This window comes from Salmo salar, chromosome 01 (assembly GCF_965601325.2).
Source record: "Salmo salar chromosome 01, fSalSal1, whole genome shotgun sequence".
NCBI lineage: Eukaryota > Metazoa > Chordata > Actinopteri > Salmoniformes > Salmonidae > Salmo > Salmo salar.
In genome coordinates this window covers 80,241,257-80,267,271 of record NC_138291.1, presented here as the reverse complement: position 1 = coordinate 80,267,271, position 26,015 = coordinate 80,241,257, and the positions used below count along the sequence as shown (strand labels likewise).

At 40.6% G+C, this 26,015-nt stretch overlaps 1 protein-coding gene across 7 annotated transcripts in view; it reads right to left on the bottom strand.

Moving 5' to 3' along the window:
• LOC106613523 (3-hydroxy-3-methylglutaryl-CoA lyase, cytoplasmic) overlaps positions 1-25,736 on the bottom strand; it is a 28,087-nt gene extending 2,351 nt beyond the window's left edge. Inside the window, exons 1-10 of one of the 7 annotated variants that reach the window (XM_014215873.3) lie at positions 25,478-25,736; positions 20,104-20,290; positions 19,060-19,137; positions 14,716-14,810; positions 14,564-14,631; positions 14,417-14,466; positions 14,194-14,289; positions 13,822-13,970; positions 12,730-12,793; positions 12,339-12,527 (exon numbers count right to left, since the gene is read on the bottom strand). In XM_014215873.3, the coding sequence (XP_014071348.1) occupies positions 12,339-12,527; positions 12,730-12,793; positions 13,822-13,970; positions 14,194-14,289; positions 14,417-14,466; positions 14,564-14,631; positions 14,716-14,810; positions 19,060-19,137; positions 20,104-20,199 (885 nt within the window). In that variant the 5' untranslated portion in view covers positions 20,200-20,290; positions 25,478-25,736. Of the gene's footprint in view, positions 1-12,338; positions 12,528-12,729; positions 12,794-13,821; positions 13,971-14,193; positions 14,290-14,416; positions 14,467-14,563; positions 14,632-14,702; positions 14,811-19,059; positions 19,138-20,103; positions 20,291-25,477 lie in introns of all 7 variants that reach the window. The other 6 variants (XM_045722982.2, XM_014215880.3, XM_045722985.2 and 3 more) reach the window with 6 other exon arrangements.
• Between the last annotated feature and the right edge of the window lie 279 nt (positions 25,737-26,015).

The window sequence follows — 26,015 nt, the reverse complement described above, 5'->3', positions numbered from 1 at the left end:
CTCAATTTCACTGACACCCTCTGATGTCCTTGAATACAATGTCTTAGTCTTTTCCATGTCCTGAATAAATAGAGCACACCCATATGTAAAAATAATCAATTCTAAAATGTATTTCTTGTTTTGTTTAACGTCTCAGACTTCAATTTTGTTCATGCAACGTCCACAATAAAAGTAATTGTCATAGAGAGTTCAACTTTCTGTGGGGAAATGCTTTTTACAGCCTGGCTACCAAGTGTCTGGCCTCCATATGAGAATTAATGATGCGTTGTGGGTTGTTCCCCTGCATGTCTGCGCTTTTGTTGGACCACGGTACCAAACAGCCAGAAAATTTTGCTTAGCAAGGGATAGGCTTACTGTTTTATGGTTGAACTTTGATGTTGCAGGGGAAAAAAAGCTTTATCGTTGTAAAACATTCCCAAAACATCCACCTCATTGTCAGGACCTGGCCATAGAGAGGTTTTTGTTCTCTATTTTGGTTAGGCCAGGGTGTGACTAGGGTGGGCATTCTATGTTCCGTTTTCTATGTTTTGTGTATTTCTTTGTTTTGGCCGGGTATGGCTCTCAATCAGGGACAGCTGTCTATCGTTGTCTCTGATTGGGAGCCATACTTAGGTAGCCTTTTCCCACAGGGTTTTTGTGGGTAGTTGTTTTCTGTCTTGTGTTTTTCACCTGACAGAGCTGTGCGTTTTGTTCCACTTTGTTTTTGATTCAGTGTTCAGATAAAATAAATACCATCATGAACACGTACCACACTGCACCTTGGTCCTCTCTTTGCAACAGCCGTTACACTCATATGGTCCTGGGGTGAAGAATCCGTATAAAGAGCACAAAAAGGCATAGCGACATGTTGTCCATTCAGACATAAGCAAAGGAGACAGTAGGCCTAAGTAGAGCTGAGAGTGACAGTTTTTCATTTCCAAGTTATGAAGACTACAAAATAGTTCAATCAATGTTGCTTCAGCATAATTGATCAATGAATTGTGACATGGAATCTACATGGAAAATACATTGGATTTGAAAAATGTTTTGAGGGTGAAATTTCAACCACAGGATTATGTCATCATTGTAACCAATGTTCAACATAGACAAACCTTGTTTGAATTAGTACCTTTGAATTAGTACCTTTGAAACAACATCAGATCTCCAAAGTTACCTCCACTATCAGAAAAACAATAGGCTTGGCAACACTTCCTACTGGAGAGTTGATATATCTACAGGTATTAATTTGGTCTCCCATCCAAAGATTTATTAACACAGCCCAAGTTAGCTTTGATATTTGTCAATGACTACTACCAATGTGCTATCGTGAGAATGGTTATTGAGAGATCTCTCAATAACTAAATATATTCACTGTTGCTATCAAAGTCATTCCAAACGGTAGGTTTAACAATGCAAATTAAATGTAACCATACTTTATAAGTCATATATAATCAATTATATTATTTAGGCCTATATAGCATTTAAAAAGTAATCAACAGCCATTGTTTCAATTCAACCCAGGGTTCAACTAAAAATAGACAATATATATAGGCCTAAGGTTTCAAACTTTGGTTGATTTCACATTTAATCTTCAAGTTAATCATTAATATGTTGGATTCACGTCTCCATCTCCAACAGAGCGGCACGTCTTGCTCTTCATTGTAATCAGAGGGATAATATTAATACAATGCATGCCAGTCTCTCTTGGCTAAGAGTTGAGGAAAGACTGACTGCGTCACTTCCTGTTTTTATGAGAAACATTAATGTGTTGGAAATTCAAAATTGTTTGCACAGTCAACGTACATACAACACTGACACACACACTTACCCCACCAGACATGCCACCAGGGGTCTTTTCACAGTCTCCAGGTTCAGAACAAATTCAAGGAAGCATACAGTATTATACAGAGCCATGAGTGCATGGAACTCCCTTCCATCTTATATAGTGCAAGTGAACAGCAAGCCTGGTTTCAAGATACGAATAAAGCAACACCTCATGGCACAACGCCTCTCCCCCATTTCAAATCAAATCAAATTGTATTTGTCACATGTGGCAAATACAACAGGTGTAGATCTTACAGTGAAATGCTTACTTACAAGCCATTAACCAACAATGCAGTTTTACGAAAATACCTAAAAAAGTTAGAGATAAGAATAACAAATTATTAAAGAAATTATTAAAGAACAGCATTAAATAACATCTGACTATGCGGGGCTATATACAGGGGGTACCGGTACAGAGTCAATGTGCGGGGGCACCGGTGTCAAGGTAATTGAGGTAATATGTACATGTAGGTAGAGTTATTAAAGTGACTATGCATAGATAATTACAGAGAGTAGCAACAGCGTAGAAGAGAGGGGGGGGGGGCAATGCAAATAGTCTGGGTAGCCATTTGATTAGCTGTTCAGGAGTCTTATGGCTTGGGGGTAGAAGCTATTTAGGAGCCTCTTGGACCTAGACTTGGCGCTCCGGTACCGCTTGCCGTGCGGTAACAGTGAGAACAGTCTATGACTAGGGTGGCTGGAGTCTGTGACAATTTTGACACCGCCTAGTATAGAGGTCCTGGATGGCAGGAAGCTTGGCCCCGGTGATGTACTGGGCCGTACGCACTACTCTCTGTAGTGCCTTGCAGTCGGAGGCCGAGCAGTTGTCATACCAGGCAGTGACGCAACCGGTCAGGATGCTCTCGATGGTGCAGCTGTAGAACCTTTTGAGAATCTGAGGACCCATGCCAAATCTTTTGAGTCTCCTGAGGGGGAATAGGTTTTGTTGTGCCCTCTACACGACCGTCTTGGTGTGCTTGGACCATGTTAGTTTGTTGGTGATGTGGACGCCAAGGAACTTGAAGCTCTCAACCTGCTCCACTACAGCCCCGTCGATGAGAATGGGGGCATGCTCAGACCTCCTTTTCCTTTAGTCTACAAGCATCTCCTTTGTCTTGATCACATTGAGGGAGAGGTTGTTGTCCTTGCATCACATGGTCAGGTCTCTGTCTTCCTCCCTATAGGCTGTCTCATCGTTGTCGGTGATCAGGCCTACCACTGTCATCAGCAAATGTATGGTGTTGGAGTCGTGCCTGGCCGTGCAGTCATGAATGAACAGGGAGTACAGGAGGGGACTGAGCACGCACCCCTGAGGGGCTCCCATGTTGACGATCAGCGTGGTGGAAGTGTTGTTACCTACCCTTACCACCTGGGGGCGGCCCGTCAGGAAGTCCAGGATCCAGTTGCAGAGGGAGATGTTTAGTCCCAGAGTCCTTAGCTTAGTGATGAGCTTTGAGGGCACTATGGTGTTGAACGCTGAGCTGTAGTCAATGAAAAGCATTCTCAAATAGGTGTTCCTTTTGTCCAGGTGTGAAAGGGCAGAGTGGAGTGCAATAGAGATTGTGTCATCTGTGGATCTGTTGATGCAGTATGCAAATTGGAGTGGGTCTAGGGTTTCTGGAATAATGGTGTTGATGTGAGCCATGACCAGCCTTTCAAAGCATTTCATGGCTACAGACGTGAGTTCTACTGTTCAGTAGTCATTTAAACAGGTTACCTTAGTGTTCTTGGGTACAGGGACTATGGTGGTCTGCTTGAAACATGTTGGTATTACAGACTCAGACAGGGAGAGGTTGAAAATGTCAGTGAAGACACTTGCCAGTTGGTCAGCGCATGCTCGGAGTGCACGTCCTGGTAATCTTACTCACATCGGCTGCGGAGAGCGTGATCACACAGTCGTCCGGAACAGCTGATGCTCTCATGCATGTTTCAGTACTACATGCCTCGAAGCAAGCATAGAAGTTATTTAGCTTGTCCGGTAGGCTTGTGTTACTGGGCAGCTCTCGGCTGTGCTTCCCTTTGTAGTCTTAAATAGTTTGTAGGCCCTGCCACATCCAACGAGCATCGGCGCTGGTGCAGTACGATTCGATCTTAGTACTGTATTGACGCTTTGCCTGTTTGATGGTTCATGATTTCTTATAAGCTTCCGGGTTAGAGTCCCACTCCTTGAAAGCGGCAGCTCTACCCTTTAGCTCAGTGCGAATGTTGCCTGTAATCCATGGCTTCTGGTTGGGGTATGTATTTACAGTCACTGTGGGGACGATTGATAAAGCCATGACTGATGTGGTATACTCCTCAATGCATTCGTAAGAATCCTGGAACATATTCCAGTCTATGCTAGCAGAACAGTCCTGTAATTTAGCATCTGCTTCATCTGACCACTTTTTTATAGACCGAGTCACTCGTGCTTCCTGCTTTAATTTTTACTTGTAATCAGGAGGATAGAATTATGGTCAGATTTGCCAAATGGAGCGCAAGGGAGAGCTGTGTACGCGTTTCTGTATGTGGAGTAAAGGTTGTCTCGATTTTTTTCCCCTCTGGTTGCCCATTTAACACGCTAATAGAAATTAGGTAAATTGAAGTCCACGGCCACTAGGAGCGCTGCCTCTGAATGAGCGTTTTTCTGTTTGCTAATGACGGTAAACAGCTCCTTGAGTGCGGTTTTAGTGCCAGCATCAGTCTGTGGTGGTACGTAGACGTAGACAGCTACGAAAAATACAGATGAAAACTCTCTAGGTAGATAGTGTGGTTTACAGCTTATCATGAGATACTCTACATCAGGCGAGCAGAACCTTGAGACTTCCTTAGATATCATGCACCAGCTGTTGCTTACATAAATGCATAGGCCCCCGCCCCGTGTCTTACCATAGGCTGCTGTTCTGTCCTGCCGATAGAGTGTATAACCCGCCAGCTGTATGTTCTTAATGTCGTAGTTCAGCCACGACTCGGTGAAACGTAAGATATTACAGTTTTTAATGTCCCGTTGGTAGGATAAACGTGCTTTCAATTCGTCCCATTTATTTTCCAGCGATTGAACGTAAGCTAGCAGGATGGAAGGCATGGGCAGATTAGCCTGATCCTCACAAGGCACCCTGATTTCTTTCCGCGAAATCTGGGCCTGGTCGGGTGTCTGTATTATATCCTTCCCGTCCAACAGTTTGAGGTGAGTAATCACAGTTCTGATGTCCAGAAGCTCTTTCCGGTCATAAGAGATGGTAGCAGCAACATTATGTACAAAACAAGTTACGAATAATGCGAAAAACAAACAAAATAGCATGGTTGGTTCAGAGCCGATAAGACGACAGCCTTTCCCCCAGCAACCATTACTGCCCCATGTGACCTACTTGTTGTTTGTATGTACTGACAAGTATGTGTAACTGATAGATGCATACACACATACACTACATGTTCATGATTTTAAATGTATGTCAATTGTAAAGTGTTTTGTCTGTAATGTATTTTTCGTTATATGTCGGACCCTGGTAAGACTAGCTGTCGCCATTGGCGTCGGCTAATGGGGATCCTAATAAATCAAATCCATCTCAACCAAAAATCTAAGTTAAAGAATAGGACTAAATCAAATCAAACTTATTTTTTGTACATTTAAAGTTTGATTAGATTAGATTTAGTCCTATTCTTTAACTTTGATTTTTGGTTGAGATGGATTTGATTTATTAGGATCCCCATTAGCCGACGCCAATGGCGACAGCTAGTCTTACCGGGGTCCGACATATAACGAAAAATACATTACAGACAAAATTAACTTAGTTTTTTTGGTTGAGCTGGATACATGAATCCAACATATTAATTATTCATTTGTAGACATACTGGATATTGAATTGTGTTTGGTTGTCAATGCAAACAAATATCACAATTTCTGTTTGGATAGTTCCATCTGTGCCACTTACTTAGTCTGGCTTTAATTCCAGTTTGTCTACAAATTAATAATTGATATGTTGGATTCACATATCCATCTCACCAAAAATCTAAGTTAAATAATAGGACAAAATAAAATGTGATCAAATTTTAAATGGACATTAAATAACGTTTGATTTGATTTAGCCCATTCTTTGCCTTTTATTATTGGTGGAGATGGTGACATGAATCCAACATTTCAATTCTTAATTTGTAGACAAACTGGAATTAAAGCCAGACTTGTCAGTGGCACAAAATAAATACCTCCTTCAAATGTTGATACTTTGCAATACAGTAAATAAGTCTATTGAGTTGTCAACAAGTTAACAAAGCATATGTTGGATTCACCTCTCGAGCTAAACCAAAAATACAAGTTATAGAATAGGATTACGCCAGTGACCCAGATGAAACTATCCAAGCATTACAAATGTTGATATTTGGTTACGTTGCCAACTGTATTTATTCAACCTTAAAGTGAGTAACATCTATGGCCACATTTTGAAGTTAGCCTACTGTAACTATAAATGTCTTACGTAATCATAGTGCATGTTGAAGATAGCATGCAAAGGTCGCAGGTCTGTGGAGATCTTTACAATTGCTATAAAATTTGGTGCAGAATCTCGAACAGCATTGACCAATTGCACTATATGTAGGCTACTTTTAATATAATCTCATCTTCAATCCAGGTCATTTATTTGATTGTGCTATTAGATGGAGCACAGTGATAACACATTACATTGTTGTATACTGTAAATACAAAATATCTGACACTGTATTCCCATTTGAACTTTGTTTTGCTTTAAAATAGTTGAAAGCACAGTGATAACACATTTAGATGACAACGAAACCAAAAATCAGATATTGTTTTTCATTGCAATTTGGCTATGGTTTTAGATGGTTGAAAGCATTGTGATAACACATTGGGAATTCAACAAACTTCTGGCTGACCAATGGCTCAACCAAATATTACCCCAATTTCCACATTTAAATGATGTGGTGTGGCCAGTGGGATTTGCCTTCAACCCACTTTGCTAATTCGTCTTCCATTAAATGTTAACCCTGCCTTTCAGAAAAAGATCATGAGCTTGCTTCGTCCAAAATGTTGATGTCATAAAAACATCTTCAGTCTGGTAGATAAGTTTAATTATTCTTGTCGAATACCTTTACGTTTCATTAAGACATTATGAACCATAGAGAAGTTTTACCAGATGTTTATTCTCATATCACAAGATATGCTGTTGTTTTTATGTTGGCTTTTAAACATGATTTATATGCTCCAATAGAGAACCTGAGTTTTATACAGTTATCAACAGCCACGTGATAAAAACGTTGTAGTCCTGCCTACACAGCTTCACTTGTTACTTTCAGGATGGGGGAAAACGACTATATGACATGCCTCTGAGGACCTCAGGCCTCAAAGCTATCAGGTTATTTACAACAGCATCGGAACCTTGGGTCTTCATCGGGACAAACTATGAAGCCAAGCATCTATTTTTCAGAAGCATCGCAGATTAAGATATCTGCAAGGTTTTCCACATAACAGTGACCGTCAGGAGAATATTAAAGACGTTTTCCTGCTTCCTTGGCAGAGCCAGATGTCAGAGGATCCCATGATGAGACAAAATTAACGCGCTTATCCTCCCACTGACCCCGCTGTGGCACGGGGACACATCAGACTGAAACCATGAAGGACTTCTGTCCTTGGGGGACAGACCCAAACAAACAACAATAATGGAAGCACCGTTTGTTCTCTGAATAACGGTCCTAATTGGTGCCTTTTCTCAGAGAAAAGGGTCTATTTTATCCAGGGGCTGTCTCAGCCGCCTGTAATTGCTGTTTGTGTTGGCTGAAGTGATCCACTCCGGTGTGCACTGCGCAAGAGATTTCCAGACCTTAGTTAACTCCAGGGCAGGATATTGTACTGGGCAGACTTTTTTGTTGTGTAAACACAGAGTTGTAATTTACCGTGCCAAACCTCTCGCATTCTGCCGCTAACTGCGAGAGTGCCAGATGGTCTCTGGTGGACCAGGGCACACCAAGAACACAGCAATCCCTTTCGACAGTATGTCTGATTCTTGCTGCTATATGGGACGAAATACGCACAGGGACTGGTGGTCAGAAGGTCCAAATTGCCAGCATTCAATTAGCCTCTCACAGCTCAGAAACCAGATGTGGACTGGCTGTTAAAGAGCCACATTCAGTGAGCCGTGGAGGTATAAAAACAATGCATTCCTGACAAAATAAACTTTATAGTGTGCTCTGGCTGTTCACATCACATGATATGGGATTACGGAAGGCGGCTTATATACTGTAAGTGAACAACTTGAGAGATGGCAACACTCTTACCCAGTATTGTTTGTTTTAAGTGTGGCCGTGCGTCAGTTGGGGCAGAAAGGGTATGTTCATTGAAGGGTTTGAGGCAGCAAGGTTTCGCCAACTCAGCCTTGACATTTCTCTACATAAACTGTGGAACTGAAGGAGATTGTATTCAATGGTAGCTTGCAAGGCTGACACATTTCTAACCTGGGGCAGCCCTTTCCAGCAATAAATAAGTCCTGCCACTGTAAAGCCACAACCTCTTCCTTGATATTTGTGGCTAATAGGGAGGTAGACAAAAACATAAATGGATTACTCAGAAGACCTTAAAGCATGAAAACCGTCTATTGTCTTGTTGGACTATGGAGGTCATTGGCCAAGTAGAGACCACGCTCTTAAAGAAAGCACCTCTTACATTATAAACCACTCAAAGCATTTGACTACCAAGGTTTGTACAGTAAGCTGAAGGAGTAATTCATACTAAATTCATACAAAATTTTGCCTCATGGGCTAAACCACTTCCTGTGCCAATCTATCCTTGTTGTTTGTAGAGTTTACTTTAATATGTGTGGTTTTTAGAATATTAAAATATGCATTTTCCACCTTGGGATGCAGCAAGTACTTCATGTTAACATAAGGTTGATTCATTGATAGTGTTTTACTCTTTAATAAGGCACCATGTCTTTGAGTGTTCGTGCTCTAAAGAGACCATGCAAAGGGGAACGTTGTCTTGGGGCTGGATTCAATCCGTAATGGAAGTATCATGGAAGATCCGCATTAAAATGTAAAGGTAATTTCCGATTGAGCAGACATACTGTATGCAGCGTTTAGCGTGAATGCAGTCTCCGGGAACGCGGGAACATTGCCATTAAATCAAAATCGAGCTATTAAGTGGATCTTCCTTGATACTTCTGTGATACGGATTAAATCCAGCCCTTGATGTCAAGCGCACACGGAGAGGAATATTTTCCACCAAGTTACTGGCTTTCGTCATTGTGGTCACCTGGCACATACACTGACTCCTGCAACACAAGCCTATTCTAATAAGCTAATATCCTCAACAGACAATTAAATGGGAGTTCCTTGTAGTCTGTCATGTTGGCAATGTTGCCAGATCACAAGCCATTTTTAGGGTAAGGTTAAAGTATTGTCATATGACGTGCTGTTGGCTAGCTAGCTATTGCACTTAACATGCTTATGAACATCGCCAAGACTGTTCCAAGTTCTTGTTTGAAGAGCCATTAACATTCACCTAATGTTAACACTCATTATTCCAGGGGTCTTTGCTCCTTGACCAATGATTAAGGCTTTCGTAATCAACCATGAAACCACATGAATGGACCTGTCTAAATGTTTAGTCACTTTGTTGAAAATTGGCTGAGTTGTTTACCACTGACAGGTATTTACACCCATCTCACTTCACTTTCATGACGCTCAATGTTACACCTACACAGCTCAAATGTAATGTCCTCTGGATTGTATGGGTTAACTCAAAACCATAGGTTTTATTGGACAACATGCCTGTTTGATTTGTCATGCCCACGGTTATGAAACATTATCATTCTAATTACAACTTTGTCTCTGTCACTAATGGTTCCCAAACACTTTGGTTCTGGGACCATTTGGGAGGTTTCTTGTAAACCACAAGTAAACATAAACATCTCTATCCAGGACCCCGGCAAAAACCACTAACCAGCAGGAATTAGCTACAACCCATTAGTGGGTCTCTCAAGTCACCATTTGTAAAACACTCATCTAGAGTATTTAGATGTATTGGACAAGATGGAATAGTGTCCCTTGCTGACCCACTGACACCCATTATCAGAATAACATCCATACTTTCCACTAAATATTTAGAGAGTCACAAGATTAAAGCCCTGTCAATGAGCTTTGACTCGGACTTGTTTTGCTTAGTGTAGAGGAGCTAACCATGAGTACAGATGTAGGATCTTAATTTGATCTATATTGTCACAGCAAAATAATCCTGCAGAAACAGAACGTTTAGTCCATAATGTTGCTTGATCGGTGGTTAGGCTATTAGCTGGCCAAAAGTAGTCTACATGAAAAGTGCAATACTGTTAATATAACCATGTGTTAGTGTGGGTTTTCAGTGAATTTATGTAAATCACAAAGCTCATCCGCATTTCCTGCGGTGCAGGAAAATTCTCAGCAAGATCCTACATCCGTAAGAACAGGTCTGAATTCTCAGCCAAGAGCGTCTGGCTACACTGAGTTCTATCAATAGCCCAGCAGTCAGCTGAAGTTTACATGGAAACGTTGGGCCGGATCAAATCTATTTCCCAGCAAAGTCTGAAAAATAAAGTACATACTTTCTCATTGTGTGACCCACCAAAGGTGGGTTCATAACAAAGGCCCCCAGAACTTCCCCCAAAAAAGGTACAAAGAGCATGGAATGTCTTTATCATGAACAAAAGCAGAGGTAACCCGGTTCTGACAGGGGATGGTGGAATTCATTTCTCTCCCAGTTGGTGGTGTGGACAACTGGCACTCAGTAATGAAAAATCTATGATAAAATCTTTCATTTCCACTGAGGTTGTTGAGATGGGAGGAGGACAAATGGTTGTCTAAATATCCATGCCTGTTATTATTTTCAGTGGTCACGGGGCAGCTGTGATAAATCAATTTCAATGTGATCCACAGAAAGGAATTTCACCCACCCTCTGGTTCTTCTCACCCGTTGTCAAAAGCGCCCAACATTAGGATCTGTTGTAACACTATTTTTAAATACAAACCAGAATGCTGTTTGGTGAACATGCACAATTCTTTGAACATGGAAGTAGATAAATTCATAAGTAAAGCCATGAATCAGTGCTAAAAGTTATGCAGACTTTGGGTTACTTAGGGTAAGAGGGATTGCAGCACAGCAATGAAAATGGTCATATATTTTCTTAAAGGAGAAATCTGCAGTTTAAACAATAACAAAGCCACTGATTTGGTAAATAGCTGAGGGACGGGGCTGGCGAAATGTTCAGATTCATAGACGGAATTATGGAAGCAAGGGCTGACCATCCATGAAATCAAAATGATAGTTTTAACCATGTTTTGAGGCTATAGAGTGTTTATTTACAATGACTTTGTTTACAAATAAATTTGTAAAACAAGCTTATATTTTGTGTTCTGATGAGGTAAGTGAATTGAACTAAGCTCATTATGCATTTATAAGTTATATTCTTCAAGAATGAATAGCTATATATCATTAATTTAAAAATCCCCAAATGGATGTAGCAATCACAGATTTCCCCTTGTCACTGCAACCTCCCTGTCTCAGTTACATAGTTGCTGCTCAGGACGGGTTTCTTTCGCATTCTCCATTTGCAATGTGTTTCTTAGCAGGCCAATGAAAGGATCATTTTCCCTGTGCCCTTTAAGTGCAGCATTGTCAGATAGTTCAACAACCAAGCGACAGATGAGTTGGGAGCCCCTCAGGGCTGGCCCGTCTCCCCCCTCGCACTCAGTACCTTTGTCAAGGCCTGGGCACTGTCATGTGAAACAGACACCGAATAGGTGAGCCTTTGTGTGGACCCCCTCACATCTGCTGACCCACCCAGCCCCCAAAGAGCATCCCTCCACTGCCGAGGATGACAAACTGGGAGACAGAGCACAATGGGTGCCCCAGAGAACTGATACAGCCATGTCTACATTACCGCTAGTTTATGTCCCGACTGAATCTCAAGTTATAGGTTCACTCCAGAGAGGTGGTGAAAAACACCATAGAAAGAGGGCTATTACAGGAAGCTTTTGTACAACTTAATTAGATTTTGTGGTCTAAGGAAAGGATGAAGCTTTATTAATGATCCTTGAAAGACTCTTTTATTCTCTTTAATGTAGGTGCTGGTAATAAGAGAGCCCAGTGGACCTATCATTTGTTCATTATGATTCTGGGATTTTTTGGGGTGGGCAGTTTTTGTATTATTTTCCTTTGTAGGGGACTCCCAGATCATGTTACCAATTCCAAATTGAGTGATGTGTCCTCTCCTATTTTCATATGTCGTATTGTAACATATACCTTTGTTTTTGCTATTTCTGAATATATTTTCAGTCACGCAAACAATGCTTCCTCAATTCTCACATAAAACTGAGCACATAAGTTTGGCACACAAAATTATTTATGATACCATCTATGACCGACCACTTGATAATGTCACATTGCCACATTGTTACTTACCATGCAGCATTTCTCAAAAATGTTGCTAGATTTGAGTTAAACCCCACCTCCCACCTCCCAGTCTCTAAAAAGAATATGATTGACATAAACCATATTGCGCCTTACTGTCAGTGGTTACCTGCAGTGCGGTTAGGATGTTGGCCAGGGCCTGGCCGTAAGTGTCATGGCAGTGAACGGCCAGAGCGCTGCTGGGTACCTCCTTCATGACGCTGTGTAACATCTTGGCCATGGAGCCTGGGGTGCCCACACCGATAGTATCCCCCAGAGACACCTCGTAGCAGCCCAGTTCATACAACCTCTTCACCACCTATAGCCAAGAATAGAGCAACTTCAAAAAACAAGTCCCTTGGACATACAGGAGAAACAGACAGGAGCTCATAGCTACAGCATTACAGACATCTGAATGTTATCTCTTCGTCTAGAAAAGGAAATCGGTCCTTATGGGGATTTGACATTGTTTAGATTACATGTACACATATAAAGTAGGCAATGCAGATATTGTGTCTTACCTCTGCAACTTTAGTGGATTCAATGGGTCCCTCGTATGGACATCCTAGTGCACAAGAAACATATCTAAAAGAAAACATACAAGGGTCATAAACACACATGGCATATATTAATACATGGGTCATAAACATGTAAACTTTGGCAAATGTCACAAAGTGAATTGTACTAAAATGTAATCTCTCTCTTGTCAAAAACTCATAATTTATTCTGTCTGTCATTAGAATTATGGTAGAGCATAAAATGAACAGCTCCTTTTTCTCGATTCACTAGCCGCTAACTGCCAGAGCAATATAGACTTCACATTTTATATCGAATTGGTGTTGAATATCTTGTTATATGTTCCTTATGTTGTTGACAGTAGTAATGAGAAATGATGCAGGGGGATGAAGTCAAACTATATGTCTATTCCATATGTGTAGGAAATGTTCACTGCTTGAAATAGTGGACAACATGTGAAAAGTAGAAAATGTTTCTCTTGGGCTCTCGGTCGTTAGACGATACTTCAGTTTGCAACCGGAATTTCCAGCAAGTTCTAGCTGGACTCCAGGGAAGGGAGTGCTGCCCTAACCATCTCCAACAGCAGGCATTAAATCTCATTTGCCAGAACGCCTGTGTCAAACTGATGCGTTGCCATGTCAATGTGCAGTTGTTTGGGTGAAAGGGGTGCTACTGTACCACTGAATGGAAACATGCTTCATGTCAGCGGTTCTGTACTGTACATCTGGACTTGTAGTTGTAGTAACACATAGAGCGATGCAGTGCACATCTGGAACTTCGCTTATTAACCTATTATTTCTGGAGTCATTTAACGCTGTGTTCCTTTGCTAATAGAGAGAGTAACAATAGGCCTATGAAACGTTTAACTGTAGGGTTTCACAACACACCTGCGAAGTGAACACACATGTTGAACTAACTATTTTGTTTATCATCAACATCGACTCTTGCACTAATAACTTGAATGTAATTTGAGTAAAGAAATTGCATTTTGCATTGTTCATAGTTGACATCAGCTATAGAGCCTGTGGAATGAATGCAAGATGTTAAAGTCAAATCGTTTTACTCTGGTGAAGAAGCAAGTGAGGAGTGATACAAACCCACGGACTGGAATCTGTCGTTGTTTGGCAGTGCAAATGACTTCCTCGAACCTCAGAATGCTCTCGTCTATAGAGCAGTTGATGTTTTTCCTACTGAAGGTCTCAGATGCAGACCCAAACACGGCCACTTCAGTAGCACCAGCTGCAACCTTCAACAGGACAGGAGGAGGTTGCAACAGATATCAATTCTTTAGATATAATATTATGCAACACACAATCACTGTAAAACGTTTCCATTAATCTCAGGCATAAAGTGTACTCAGCTTTGATGTAGCACTATATATATTAACGGTAGTCGTATCTGGGGAGGCTGGGGAGATATCTGTTCATTTTGAAGAGTGTGATTTCTTGCATGAATAATGAAATGCTTACAGCATCCTGAAAGCCGTGCATGTTGGGTGTCAGAACTGGATAACGAACATGAGAAGATCTGTGGATGGCTTGAAGTACTTCAGTGTGGTCCGCCATCTGGACAACATACAAAAGCATAAGCATGTTTACAAAACATATCAACAAAGTATAGTCTCTTCCCATAGCTGCTGGTGAAGCGCCCTGCAACTGGCAAGTGAGACTAGTACGTAAAACTTATATTTACCAGAAGCTCATATAGAAATAGAGCTAGCTGTTCCCCATCATGTCTCAATACTAAAAAAAAGAATTAATATAACACAGTCATCTGTAGTTTATTTAATGAGGTGAGATGTCTTATATTTTGGAATAGGCCTATATCTCAAGGATTTACCCCTCAAAACATCTCCGGGTCTAGGGAATAACTGGGATGATGGAGAAGCAGGTTTCCCCTCCGTAGTCCTGAGGAGAACAATAAGAGCCTAATAAAATCACTCAGCACACTTTCTGGGCACACAAAGAAGAGTTATTACCTGCGGTACCCACTTTGAAGACACAAAACTGGTGGCCTCGATCACAGGCAGGCCTGTTTCCGAGAGCATGTCTATCAGCTGGATTTTGACTCCAGTTGGAACCATTTCCTGAAAAACAATGATCTGATTCTGATCCCTTCTCAAGATTGGAGGTATACGTAGCGTGGACATCTGGGCAATTCAGCTGCAATGTCTTTGCAATCAAAGTAATTTACAGCACTCACCTGCTACTTGTACTTATTCCAAACATATTTCCTACAATTACAGCGTGTACTACCCCCATAGTTTGACTTTGTCATCATGTTATTCTGTACAGCTACAGCAGACTTGAATATGGGAATGATAAAGTTGTGACATACTATACTCATACTAAACATACAACATATGAGCCATCTGGTAAAATTTTGTCATGTTTCCCATAGATTTCAAGGGCAGTTGGTGTTCATTTGATCAATCACTTTTTTGAGAAGAAAATGTGAAACACATGCCTTGGGTAATCATAGAAAAATAATCCATATGTTTAAGGGGATCATCAAATCAACCCGGAATCAATCAAAAGGATTGTTACATAATACAAAACTAAATGTGGGCTTGCCACAAAGGAAGTAAGCTTTCAGCTTTCAGATGTCATATTGAGTTTGTAATGGTGTAGTGTGTAGTGAACATAAATCATTTGTAGGGGAGACCGGGGTTGTTTTCACACGTTTTACTCTCATGTGTATTTCTCAGGACCAGTATATCTTACAAGACTCTTTTCAATATTAGGAGAAAGACCAAGGTCTTGGGTTGAAATGGGGACATTTTTATCCTCATATCTTATACAGTGAGGGAAAAAAGTATTTGATCCCCTGCTGAATTTGTACGTTTGCCCACTGACAAAGAAATGATCAGTCTATAATGATGCCCACTGACAAAGTAATGATCAGTCTACTGTTCAAATAAACCTACCATTAAAATTATAGACTGATCATTTCTTTGTCAGTGGGCAAACGTACAAAATCAGCAGGGGATCAAATACTTTTTCCCCTCACTGTACCAACGTGGAGTTATTAGCCATCAAACACACTCTGTAAATTTCTGACAAGCAGACCCAATGCGGGGTTGGATGTCACACAATGGAGTTGGTCGTCACAATGTTTGCTAGTAGTTTATTCCTTTTGCAACAGGAAATGAAGAAATAAACCAAGTCTTAGAAATAGCCTTTCTTTGATTGAACGATATTCCTAACAAAATTCAGCATTTATGCCTTAAGAATAACATGACATTGAGTATATTTGTGTATGCATGTTCAGCTTTTATGCGTGTGTGTGTGTGTGTGTGTGTGTGTGTGTGTGTGTGGTGTGTGTGTGTGTGTGTGTGTGTGTGGTGTGTGTGTGTGTGTGTGTGTGTGTGTGTGTGGTTTTGGTAACAGAAAAAATATGTGTTTGAAAGAGAGGCAATGAAGGGAGCTCTTTATAGCACAAGCGCAAAAAAAGCTTAGAATTTATTGTATATTGGCAGTGGTAATGTTGATAGTGACAACCAACCCCATATTCCAGGTGACAACCATCCCCTGAGACACAGGGCCATAACTAGGATTTTTGTTTTAGTGAGGTCCAGAACGGGGGGGGGGGACTCTCTCAGCCTCACCACTGAGCGTCACATCACTGTCTCAGGAGCCTACTCTCTTTAAAGCAATGTTATTATTAGAACTTAGTAGTGTATTTTTAGGCTCCGTTTAACGTTAGCTTCTTATTTCATCCTTCTAGCTAGATAAGTAATACTAACCAGAGCCCTTCAATGTTACTGCAATAGAAGTCTCTGCTGGCAGATAGTCACCTGACTGACATATCTATAACTGACTATTTACCAGTTGGGCACTCATTCTCTGAGAGTCTGTAGGGATGTCTGTAGACACGTCAGGAGTGGCGGGACGGCTTTAAAATTGCCTTTCGTCCTACATCTAGCAAACACACTGTCAGCAGAATCTCTAGACTAGTTGTCTAATGAGCTGACTGAGAGATGGGGTAGTTTGTTTCATGTCAGCCTCGACCTGTGCCGTGAGAGGGCTTAGTTAGACGCTTGAGAGAGTGGTGAATGTGCTGCTAAAAAGGCAAATCTGGGAGGCAAATCCCGGGGACGCAGGCGAACATAACGAACAAACCACTGTTTATGATTCCATTCGTTTGGAAAGAGGCAGGCACGATTAGACCTCAGTTAGATCAAGAGTATAAGAAATGTGCCCTTTGATCAACGCTGGAGCAATAATTAGATGTTGACTCGTAATTGATTTTCTTTATGGTGTACATTTCTTTATTGTATATATATATATATACATATATACACAGTTGAAGTCGGAAGTTTACATACACCTTAGCCAAATACATTTAAACTCAGTTTTTCACAATTCCTGACATTTAATCCTAGTAAAAAGTCCCTGTTTTAAGGTCAGTTAGAATCACCACTTTATTTTAAGAACGTGAAATGTCAGAATAATAGTAAAGAGAATGATTTATTTCAGCTTTTATTTCTTTCATCACATTCCCAGTGGGTGAGAAGTTAACATACACTGAATTAGTATTTGGTAGCATTGCCTTTAAATTGTTTCAACTCAAACATTTCGGGTAGCCTTCCACAAGCTTCCCAAAATAATTTGAGTGAATTTTGGCCCATTCCTCCTGACAGAGCTGGTGTAACTGAGTCAGATTTGTAGGCCTCCTTCCTTGCACACACTTTTTCAGTTCTGCCCAAACATTTTTTATAGGATTGAGGTCAGAGCTTTGTGATGGCCACTCCAATACCTTGACTTTGTTGTCCTTAAGCCATTTTGCCACAACTTTGGAAGTATGCTTGGGGTCATTGTCCATTTGGAAGACCCATCTGCGACCAAGCTTTAACTTCCTGACTGATGTCTTGAGATGTTGCTTGAATAAATCCACATAATTTTCCATCCCCATGATGCCATCTATTTTGTGAAGTACACCAGTCCCTCCTGCAGCAAAGCACCCCCACGACATAATGCTGCCGCCCCCATGCTTCATGGTTGGGATGGTGTTCTTCGGCTTACAAGCCTCCCCCTTTTTCCTCCAAACATAACAATGGTCATTATGGCCAAACAGTTCTATATTTGTTTCATCAGACCAGAGGACATTTCTACAAAAAGTACGATCTTTGTCCCCATGTGCAGATGCAAACCATAGTCTGGCTTTTTTATGGCGGTTTTGGAGCAGTGGCTTCTTCCTTGCTGAGTGGCCTTTCAGGTTATGTCGATATCGGACTCGTTTTACTGTGGATATAGATACTTTTGTACCTGTATCCTCCAGCATCTTCACAAGGTCCTTTGCTGTTATTCTGGGATTGATTTGCACTTTTCGCACCGAAGTACCTTAATCTCTAGGAGACAGAACGTATCTCCTTCCTGAGCTGTATGACGGCTGCATGGTCCCAGGGTGTTTATACTTGCGTACTATTGTTTGTACAGATGAATGTGGTACTTTCAAGCGTCTGGAAATTGCTCACAAGGATGAACCAGACTTGTGGAGGTCTACAATTTTCTTTCTGAGGTCTTGGCTGATTTCTTTTGATTGTCCTATGATGTCAAGCAAAGAGTCACTGAGTTTTAAGGTAGGCCTTGAAATACCTCCACAGATACACCTCCAATTGACTCAAATTATGTCAATTAGCCTATCAGAAGCTTCTAAAGCCATGGCATCATTTTCTGGAATATTCCAAGCTGTTTAAAGGCACAGTCAACTTAGTGTATGTAAACTTCTGACCCACTGGAATTGTGATACAGTGAATAATAAGTGAAATAATCTGTCTGTAAACAATTGTTGGAAAAATTACTTGTGTCATGCACAAAGTAGATGTCCTAACTGACTTGTCAAAACTATAGTTTGTTAACAAGAAATGTGTGGAGTGGTTGAAAAATGAGTTTTAATGACTCCGACCTAAGTGTCTGTACACTTCCGACTTTAATTGTATATATATATATATAGTACACAATAAAGAAAATCGATTAAGGGTCAACTAAATATTGCTCCCAGTGTAGATCAAAGGGCAGATTTCTTATATTCTTGACCTGACTGAGTTCTAATCGCGCCTGCCTCTTTGCGAACGAGTGGAATCGTAAACAGTGTTTTGTTCGTTATGTTCGCCTGCATCCCTTGGATTTGCCTCCCAGATTTGCCTTTTTAGCAGCACATTCACCAGTCTCTCAAACAGCGAATAATAAAAAATAAATACAATTTAAATAGTTACAGCCATGGTGAGACAACCAACCCCAGTCTCCCCTAAATGAACATTACTTTTTGGGGTGTTCATGGGTGGTGGGGGGTTCTGTGTATGTCAGATGGGTGACTGTGACTAAAAGATATACCTTTTCATTTTGAAGTCCGTCTCTTGGCCCGACTTCAACAATTTTAACATACTCTGGGTATTCATGTGTTAAAGCTCGCTAAAAACAGAAAAATGAAAATAAAGAGTAATGTTAGACGTTGAACACATCATTTTAGATCTATTGTCACAAACACTAATCAATCAATCAAATGTATTTGATGAAGTCCTTTGTACATCAGCAGTTGTCACAAAGTGTTTTACAGATACGCAGCCTTAAACCCCAAAGAGCAAGCAATGCAGATGCAGAAGCACGGTGGCTAGGAAAAACTACCTAGAAGGCAGGATCCTAGGAAATAACATAGAGAGGAACCAAGCTCTGAGGTACGGCCAGTCCTCTTCTGGCTGTCTCTTCTGGCTCTAGCACTAACACATGATTATTTGCACCTTCAACTCTGTTTCTCTTCTCTCCTAATGTGTGTTACAACCTTAAACCCTTATGACAGAACAATTGAGCTTCAGGTCACTGCTGGCGCTTTAATAATGCATGAAATGTTTTCTTTAAACAGTCAAACGTGTGTCAGTTTTGAGTATCTAAATGTATCTAGTCAATTTGACAGTTGACAACAAAACCAGTCTACCAACAACAATATTACAGAATTTGGGATGTTATACCTGACTAGTAACTCATCTACCTGTGGTAGAGGGAACAGATGTGCGGACGAGCGGAAGTAAAAGGGTTCTCACTTGATGCACTATATTTGACAATAAAAATACTTCAGACAGACAATGCGGGAGAAACAGGATCCTGCTTTTAGGCCTCAAGTCAACAGTGGTACAATACTAAACAGATTGGTTATTACTTAATAGGCATACTAATTATTTTATATGCTCTTATCACGACAATGGAATTTATTCCGAAATAGAGCATTTGCACAGTGTGATGTCACTTAATATAGTGCCTGTTTCTACGTCCCTGGCTGATTCCCCCTCTCTGTCCTTTCACATGTCCCCGCCCTGCACCCTCCCTTTATGTCATGAGTGAGTCATGTGCGCAGAGCAGCAAAAGCAAGACAACGACCCCCACCTTCTCCTCCTGCAGCCAGCGTGCTAGCCACGGATAATCCTGGATTAGTTCCTCGTAGCTCAGGCAGTGCTTCACCGTGGTGGGAAAGTTGCCCATCTGAAAGGCTCTCGTTCGGCCTGTAGAGCTCCCCCAGGGTCATCTGGCTCCGACACCCGCAGTGATGGATCTTTACGTTCAACTGAATCGACTGCAACAAATATACGTGTTGGAGTACTCTGGTCAATATGCTCACGCATGCAGACAGGGTGGATGACTGAAGGCCTGGGTGCCACCCTCACTAAAACAATCACATTAGAGGACGGCAGCTGAGAGCAGAGAGCCGGGAGTGACTCAGCAGTTGCTATGGCAGCCGCATCCCTAGCAGGGAATGGATGGAGACTGAGAGAGAGGAGCGAGAGTAGAGAGAAAGAGTCAGCGAGAGAGAAGGAGAGATATTAAAAGAGGGGGTGAGACAGAGTGGCACATGGATGGGATGGGAGGGTCAGTGGCTAGGTAGTTCACTGGGGACTGAAGTGTGAGCAAGTGTTTTGTCTGGACTAGTCTGACAGTGTTACAACCGACTGTGTGTGAGCTGAGCAGTCAGAAAGCGCTCAAAGGGGGAAGTACTTGCTTGCAGAGTCTCTGGACTTTAGAATAAGAACAGTCACACACTGCTTATTCTAGGTCCCTCACTTCCCCGTTTCAGGATGAAATCTAAGGCTTCAGGGAAACAGGCTGCTTTGATTGATCTCCTGTGACTGAAACAGCTGAAGGTTTTCCATTGCCAGGCGTGCCAGTAGCTGCCAATGTCAACGTCGTAGCGTAATAAAATCCCCTTGTAAAGCCGGGGCACAATTTACCAGAGAAAGACCCATTCTTCCTCACCCAGATGTTAACAATAGAGAGGCTTAATGAAGTCCTAGAACTGAACCCTTTCACCACAATAAGCTGCCCTGCGATGAGAGACCCCTACCCCCCACTCAGGGGGAGAGAGGGAACTTGTATGACCGTCCCATGAAAGGTCTCCAGGTCTCTTTGTGTCACTGGGCTCCCAGGTTTATGTCCATCACTTGTCACCTCCCTAAATTTGAAAACTCCCTCATGGCAGATAATTTAGAATCCCGCCCTCACAACCTTCTTCCAGGCCACTGAAAATAGGAAAAGGTTTCAGAAGGGAATGCCAACCCTGCCATGTTTGCAGATGGTTTCCATGATAGGTGCGTAAATCACTTAAATAGGAAGTAAGAGTTGAAATGAAATTGAAAGATTGCTATTGTCATTTTAGTCAACTCAATAAAAACAGTTTGGCTGTAGGTTTACTATTCTGTGGAGTTTCTGCGGCAAGAATGAGGACACATTCCACATTTTGTTGTGTTACAGCTTGAATTTTAAAATGTTTTTAATTGAGATTTTGCATCACTGATCTACACAAAACACCATAATGTCAAAGTGGAATTATGTTTTTAGAAATGTAAAGAAATTAATTAAAAGTGAAAAGCCGAAATGTCTTGAGTCAATAAGTATTCAATCCTTTTGTTATGGCAAGCCTAAATAAGTTCAAGAGTAAAAATGTGCTAAACTTGTGTGCAATAATAGTGTTTAACATGATTTCTGAATAACTACCCCATCTCTGTACCCCAGACTTACAATTATCTGTAAGGCCCCTATGTCGAGCAGTGAATTTCAAACACATATTCAACCACAAAGACCAGGGAGGTTTTCCTATCAGTTACAGAGTTTAATGGCTCTGATAGGAAATAACTGAAGACGGATCAACAACATTGTAGTTACTCCACAATACTAACATAAATGATAGAGTGAAAAGAAGGAAGCATGTACAGAATAAAATAGACCAAAACATGCGTCCTGTGTGCAATAAGGCACTACAGTAATACTGCAAATAGCGTAGCAAAGAAATTTACTTTTTGTCTTGAATACAAAGCATTACGTTTGGGACAAATCCAATACAACACATCACTGAGTACACTCTTCATATTTTCAAGAATGGTGGTGGCTACATCATGTCATGGGTATGCTTGTGATTGGCAAGGACTAGGGAGTTTTTGTGGATAAAAAGAAGCGGAATAGAGCTAAGCACCAGCCTGGTCTCATAGACGAGACTTAAATATAAATCCGGGACACAGAAATGATTATGATATGTTATGTTGGGGTGGCAGCGTAGCCTAGTGGTTAGAGCATTGGACTAGTAACTGAAAGGTTGCAAGATCGAATCCCAGAGCTGACAAGGTACAAATCTGTCATTCTGCCCCTGAACAAGGCAGTTAACCCACTGTTCCTAGACCGTCATTGAAAATAAGAATTTGTTCTTAACTGACTTGCCTAGTTAAATAAAATAAAAATGTTTGGTATGGTTAGATAAGACAGATGATTAGTTAAGGCAAAAATGAAAATAGGGTTGTTGGTCTGTGTTGATGGGTGGGTGTATAATGCAAACGTCTAGCAACCCAAAGGTTGTGAGTTTGAATCTCATCACGGCCAACTTTAGCTAATTAGCAACTTTTCAAGTACTTACTACTTAGCATGTTAGCTAACCCTTCCCCTAACCTTAACCCTTTTAGCTAAGCCTTCCCCTAACCCTAAACATAACCCTAACCTTAACCCTAACCCCTAATCTAGCTAATTTTAGCCAGCTAGCTAACGTTGGCCACCTAGCTAGAATTCATAACATATCATACATTTTGCAAATTCATAACATATTTTATATTTCACAAATTCATAACATTTACACATTTTGCAAATTCGTAACATATCATACGAAATGGGTGATGGACATCCACACATTAATACATACAATACAAAACGAACATATCATTTTAAATGGAACATTAAGGATTTAGGTACAGAATAATACGAAATGCTCTGAGATCAGGTTGTAAGCACAGGCAAAATCCTAGAGGAAAACCTGGTTCAGTGTGCTTTCCAACAGACACTGGAAGACAAATTCACCTTTCAACAGGACAATAACCTTAAACACAAGGAGTTGCTTACCAAGATGACAGTGAATGTTCCGGAGTGACCTAGCTGCAGTTTTGCCTAAATCAGCTTGGAAATATATGGCAAGACTTGAAAATGGTTGTCTTGCAATGATCAACAACAAACATGACAGAGCTTGAAGGATTTTTAAAATAATAATGGGCAAATATTGTACAATCCAGGTGTGCAAAGCTCTTAGAGATTTACCCAGAAAGACACACAGCTGTAATCGCTGCCAAAGGTGATTCTAACATGTATCGACTCAGGGATTTGAATACTTATCTAATCAAGATACAGATACATTGTTTCATTTTCTATTAAAAAAGTTGGCAAATTCTTCCATTTTGACATGAGAGTATTTTGTGTAGATTGCTGACAAAAAAAATACAATTAAATCCAGCTTAATCCCACTTTGTAACACAAAAAATGTGGAAAAAGTTAAGGGGTGTAAATACTTTTGAAGGTAGATGTAGGTACAGTATCATTATAATGTATACCTGTATTACTACTCCATTTTAGATAAATGCATTAAATGTAAAGAATTCCCACAGCAATGTGTTATTGCCAAAGCAAGTTTTCAATTCTACTCTACAGTACAATGTTATTATCTGGGGCTTGGATGAATAAGAATTGCCTCTACAGGGTACAATTTCAAAAGGCTGGTGCTGAATCTCTGACAGCTGGAGTAAACTACATAAGTTCAATGTCCCTAACTGGGCATTTAATGTTTCCCTTACATGAGAGCTATGCAGCTAAAAGAACAAAAATGTAGGCTCATCTTGACAAATGCCAGCTGCTAAGGGTAACTTTTAAAGGGGGAAAAGGCCCCTTAGGGGAATCCCTGCTTATTGAAAGCAATGCAGTGCAGGTGAGTGAGGAAGTTTTATGTTCAAGATGCATATCAAAAGGATATTAAGATAGCTTTTTTCTTCTTTTTTTAAATAGCTTTTAATGATTCACGTTAAGAAGGAAAATGAGACATTCTTCAGATCTCTTGGCAAGTTAATTTAAATCTAAATCTAATTACACATGTTTCAACAATGCTTTCATTGCAAGTATTTATATAAATGAATCAATGGATATGTCTGTTAAGAGCACAGAAGCACATTGGCAGCATGTCAAAACATTTCCGCACTGTTTTACTGGTGATTCCCTTGTGTGTAGAGGATCAATCTCCAGTTTAAATACAAGTCCTATACACAAATCCCAATACACATCTTACCGTAAAACATAAGGCACAGTATTAATCTATTAGGGCTAAATGATATATATTTTTATCACCTCACACACTGAAGAGTAATTGATGATACAACTAATGCACATCTTGAATATTCATGCATATGTATGGTCTGAAAGGACTCCTCTTTTCCAAATGCTTTAAATTATCAATGTTTCTCAACTTGGGTGCCAAAATAAAGATAATTTACTGCCAAGAAGTGTAAACAAAACTAAATGAACGAATCTCACAAAACATGACTTTTCTTAATTCACAAGTGGTAGGCCTACACTTATGCAACCACTCAGCACAGCATGGGCTAACAGCTATAATACAATATCCTAACAGGAAAAATATGCATCTGCATTCCTTTGTGTATCTCTTATGCACAATATATTTTAAGCATTAAACTCTTGGCGAGCAAACAGATGATGAACAAATTTAGATATCAAAAATAAAAACTATGGCAAATGCCAACAGTTATCCTGTTAAATACCCATCTTATCTGGAAAATGTTGCTTATGAGAAATTGAGAGTGTATCTTTTTATCTTCAGAAAGAAACAGATGTGGGAAAACACACTTTATAGGGAGCAGGTTTTTCACATGGCATGAAAGGGTTTTGAGCTCTCAGTATACTGAAAACAAAATGGAAGAAAGAAAACAGGATCCAGATTAAATCAATTTTCATCCCTCCACCCGTCTTCAATTCTAAACCTTGGATTTGATTGAATTGCTTAAAAGCACTGGTTACAACAGAAGAGCCTTGTTCATTCTTTAACTGTGAATGCTAGAATAGGTTTCAACAATGTCCGTTATTTATGGGCAGCAGGAAAGCTTTATAAATGTACTGTTCAACCATGGAAAGTTAGCACTAAATTAGCTTCCCAGTGATTATCTGGTTGCAAAGGTATGTGTCAGCTAAATCTGGTCAGAATGGATGGATTGAGATGTGTATGTAGGCGGCATCAGATATGCTGAATAGATACAATGTGATAAAAATAAATAGATCTGTGATACATTTGTCAGAACACTTGAGAATGCATTAAAAAAACAGAATGGTTCTTAACTATTTCACATTCTACCCTTCCCCGCAACTCAACTGTGTGTAAAAGAGAGAAAAAAATGACCTCAGGGAAATATTATTTTTTGCAAACGTAAAAGCCTTTATAAAAACAGCGGGTTACCTTATACAGTTCCTTCAGGAAGGTCGACTGGCCGGGGCCAACTTTCCACAGCTTCCCTCAGAGACAGCATGTGTGTTAAAGATTACTTTGCAGTAGTCACATTGTCTAGCACCCCTTGGTTTTTGGTTACAAAAGTCACTGACCTGTGCATTGGGGCCACTGTCCCCAAATGACCATCAAGTGCAGGGCTAAGAGGGTCACGTAGGACATTCAACTTTACAAAGTAATTTCTCAACAGATTTGGATGCTCATTCCGCTAAGCCGTAGTTGGCTTCGAGGCCCCTCGACCGCTTGACATGGCCTCTATGACAGCTCTATGTACACAGGAGCAAAATGTTGATTGTTAAAGTACTGTTCAGCAGGTGGGCATGCAGAATAGCTTACCGTGCGTTGCATCATTAAAGCTTGGAATCAGAATTACGATGAAAAGTGCATTTTTTGCTTAAACATTATGGATTGGCTGTAAGAGTTCTACATCATGGTCGATTTGATTCCTGAGAAGACTGCTGGCTGGCTATTAAATAGAACACTACTGTAG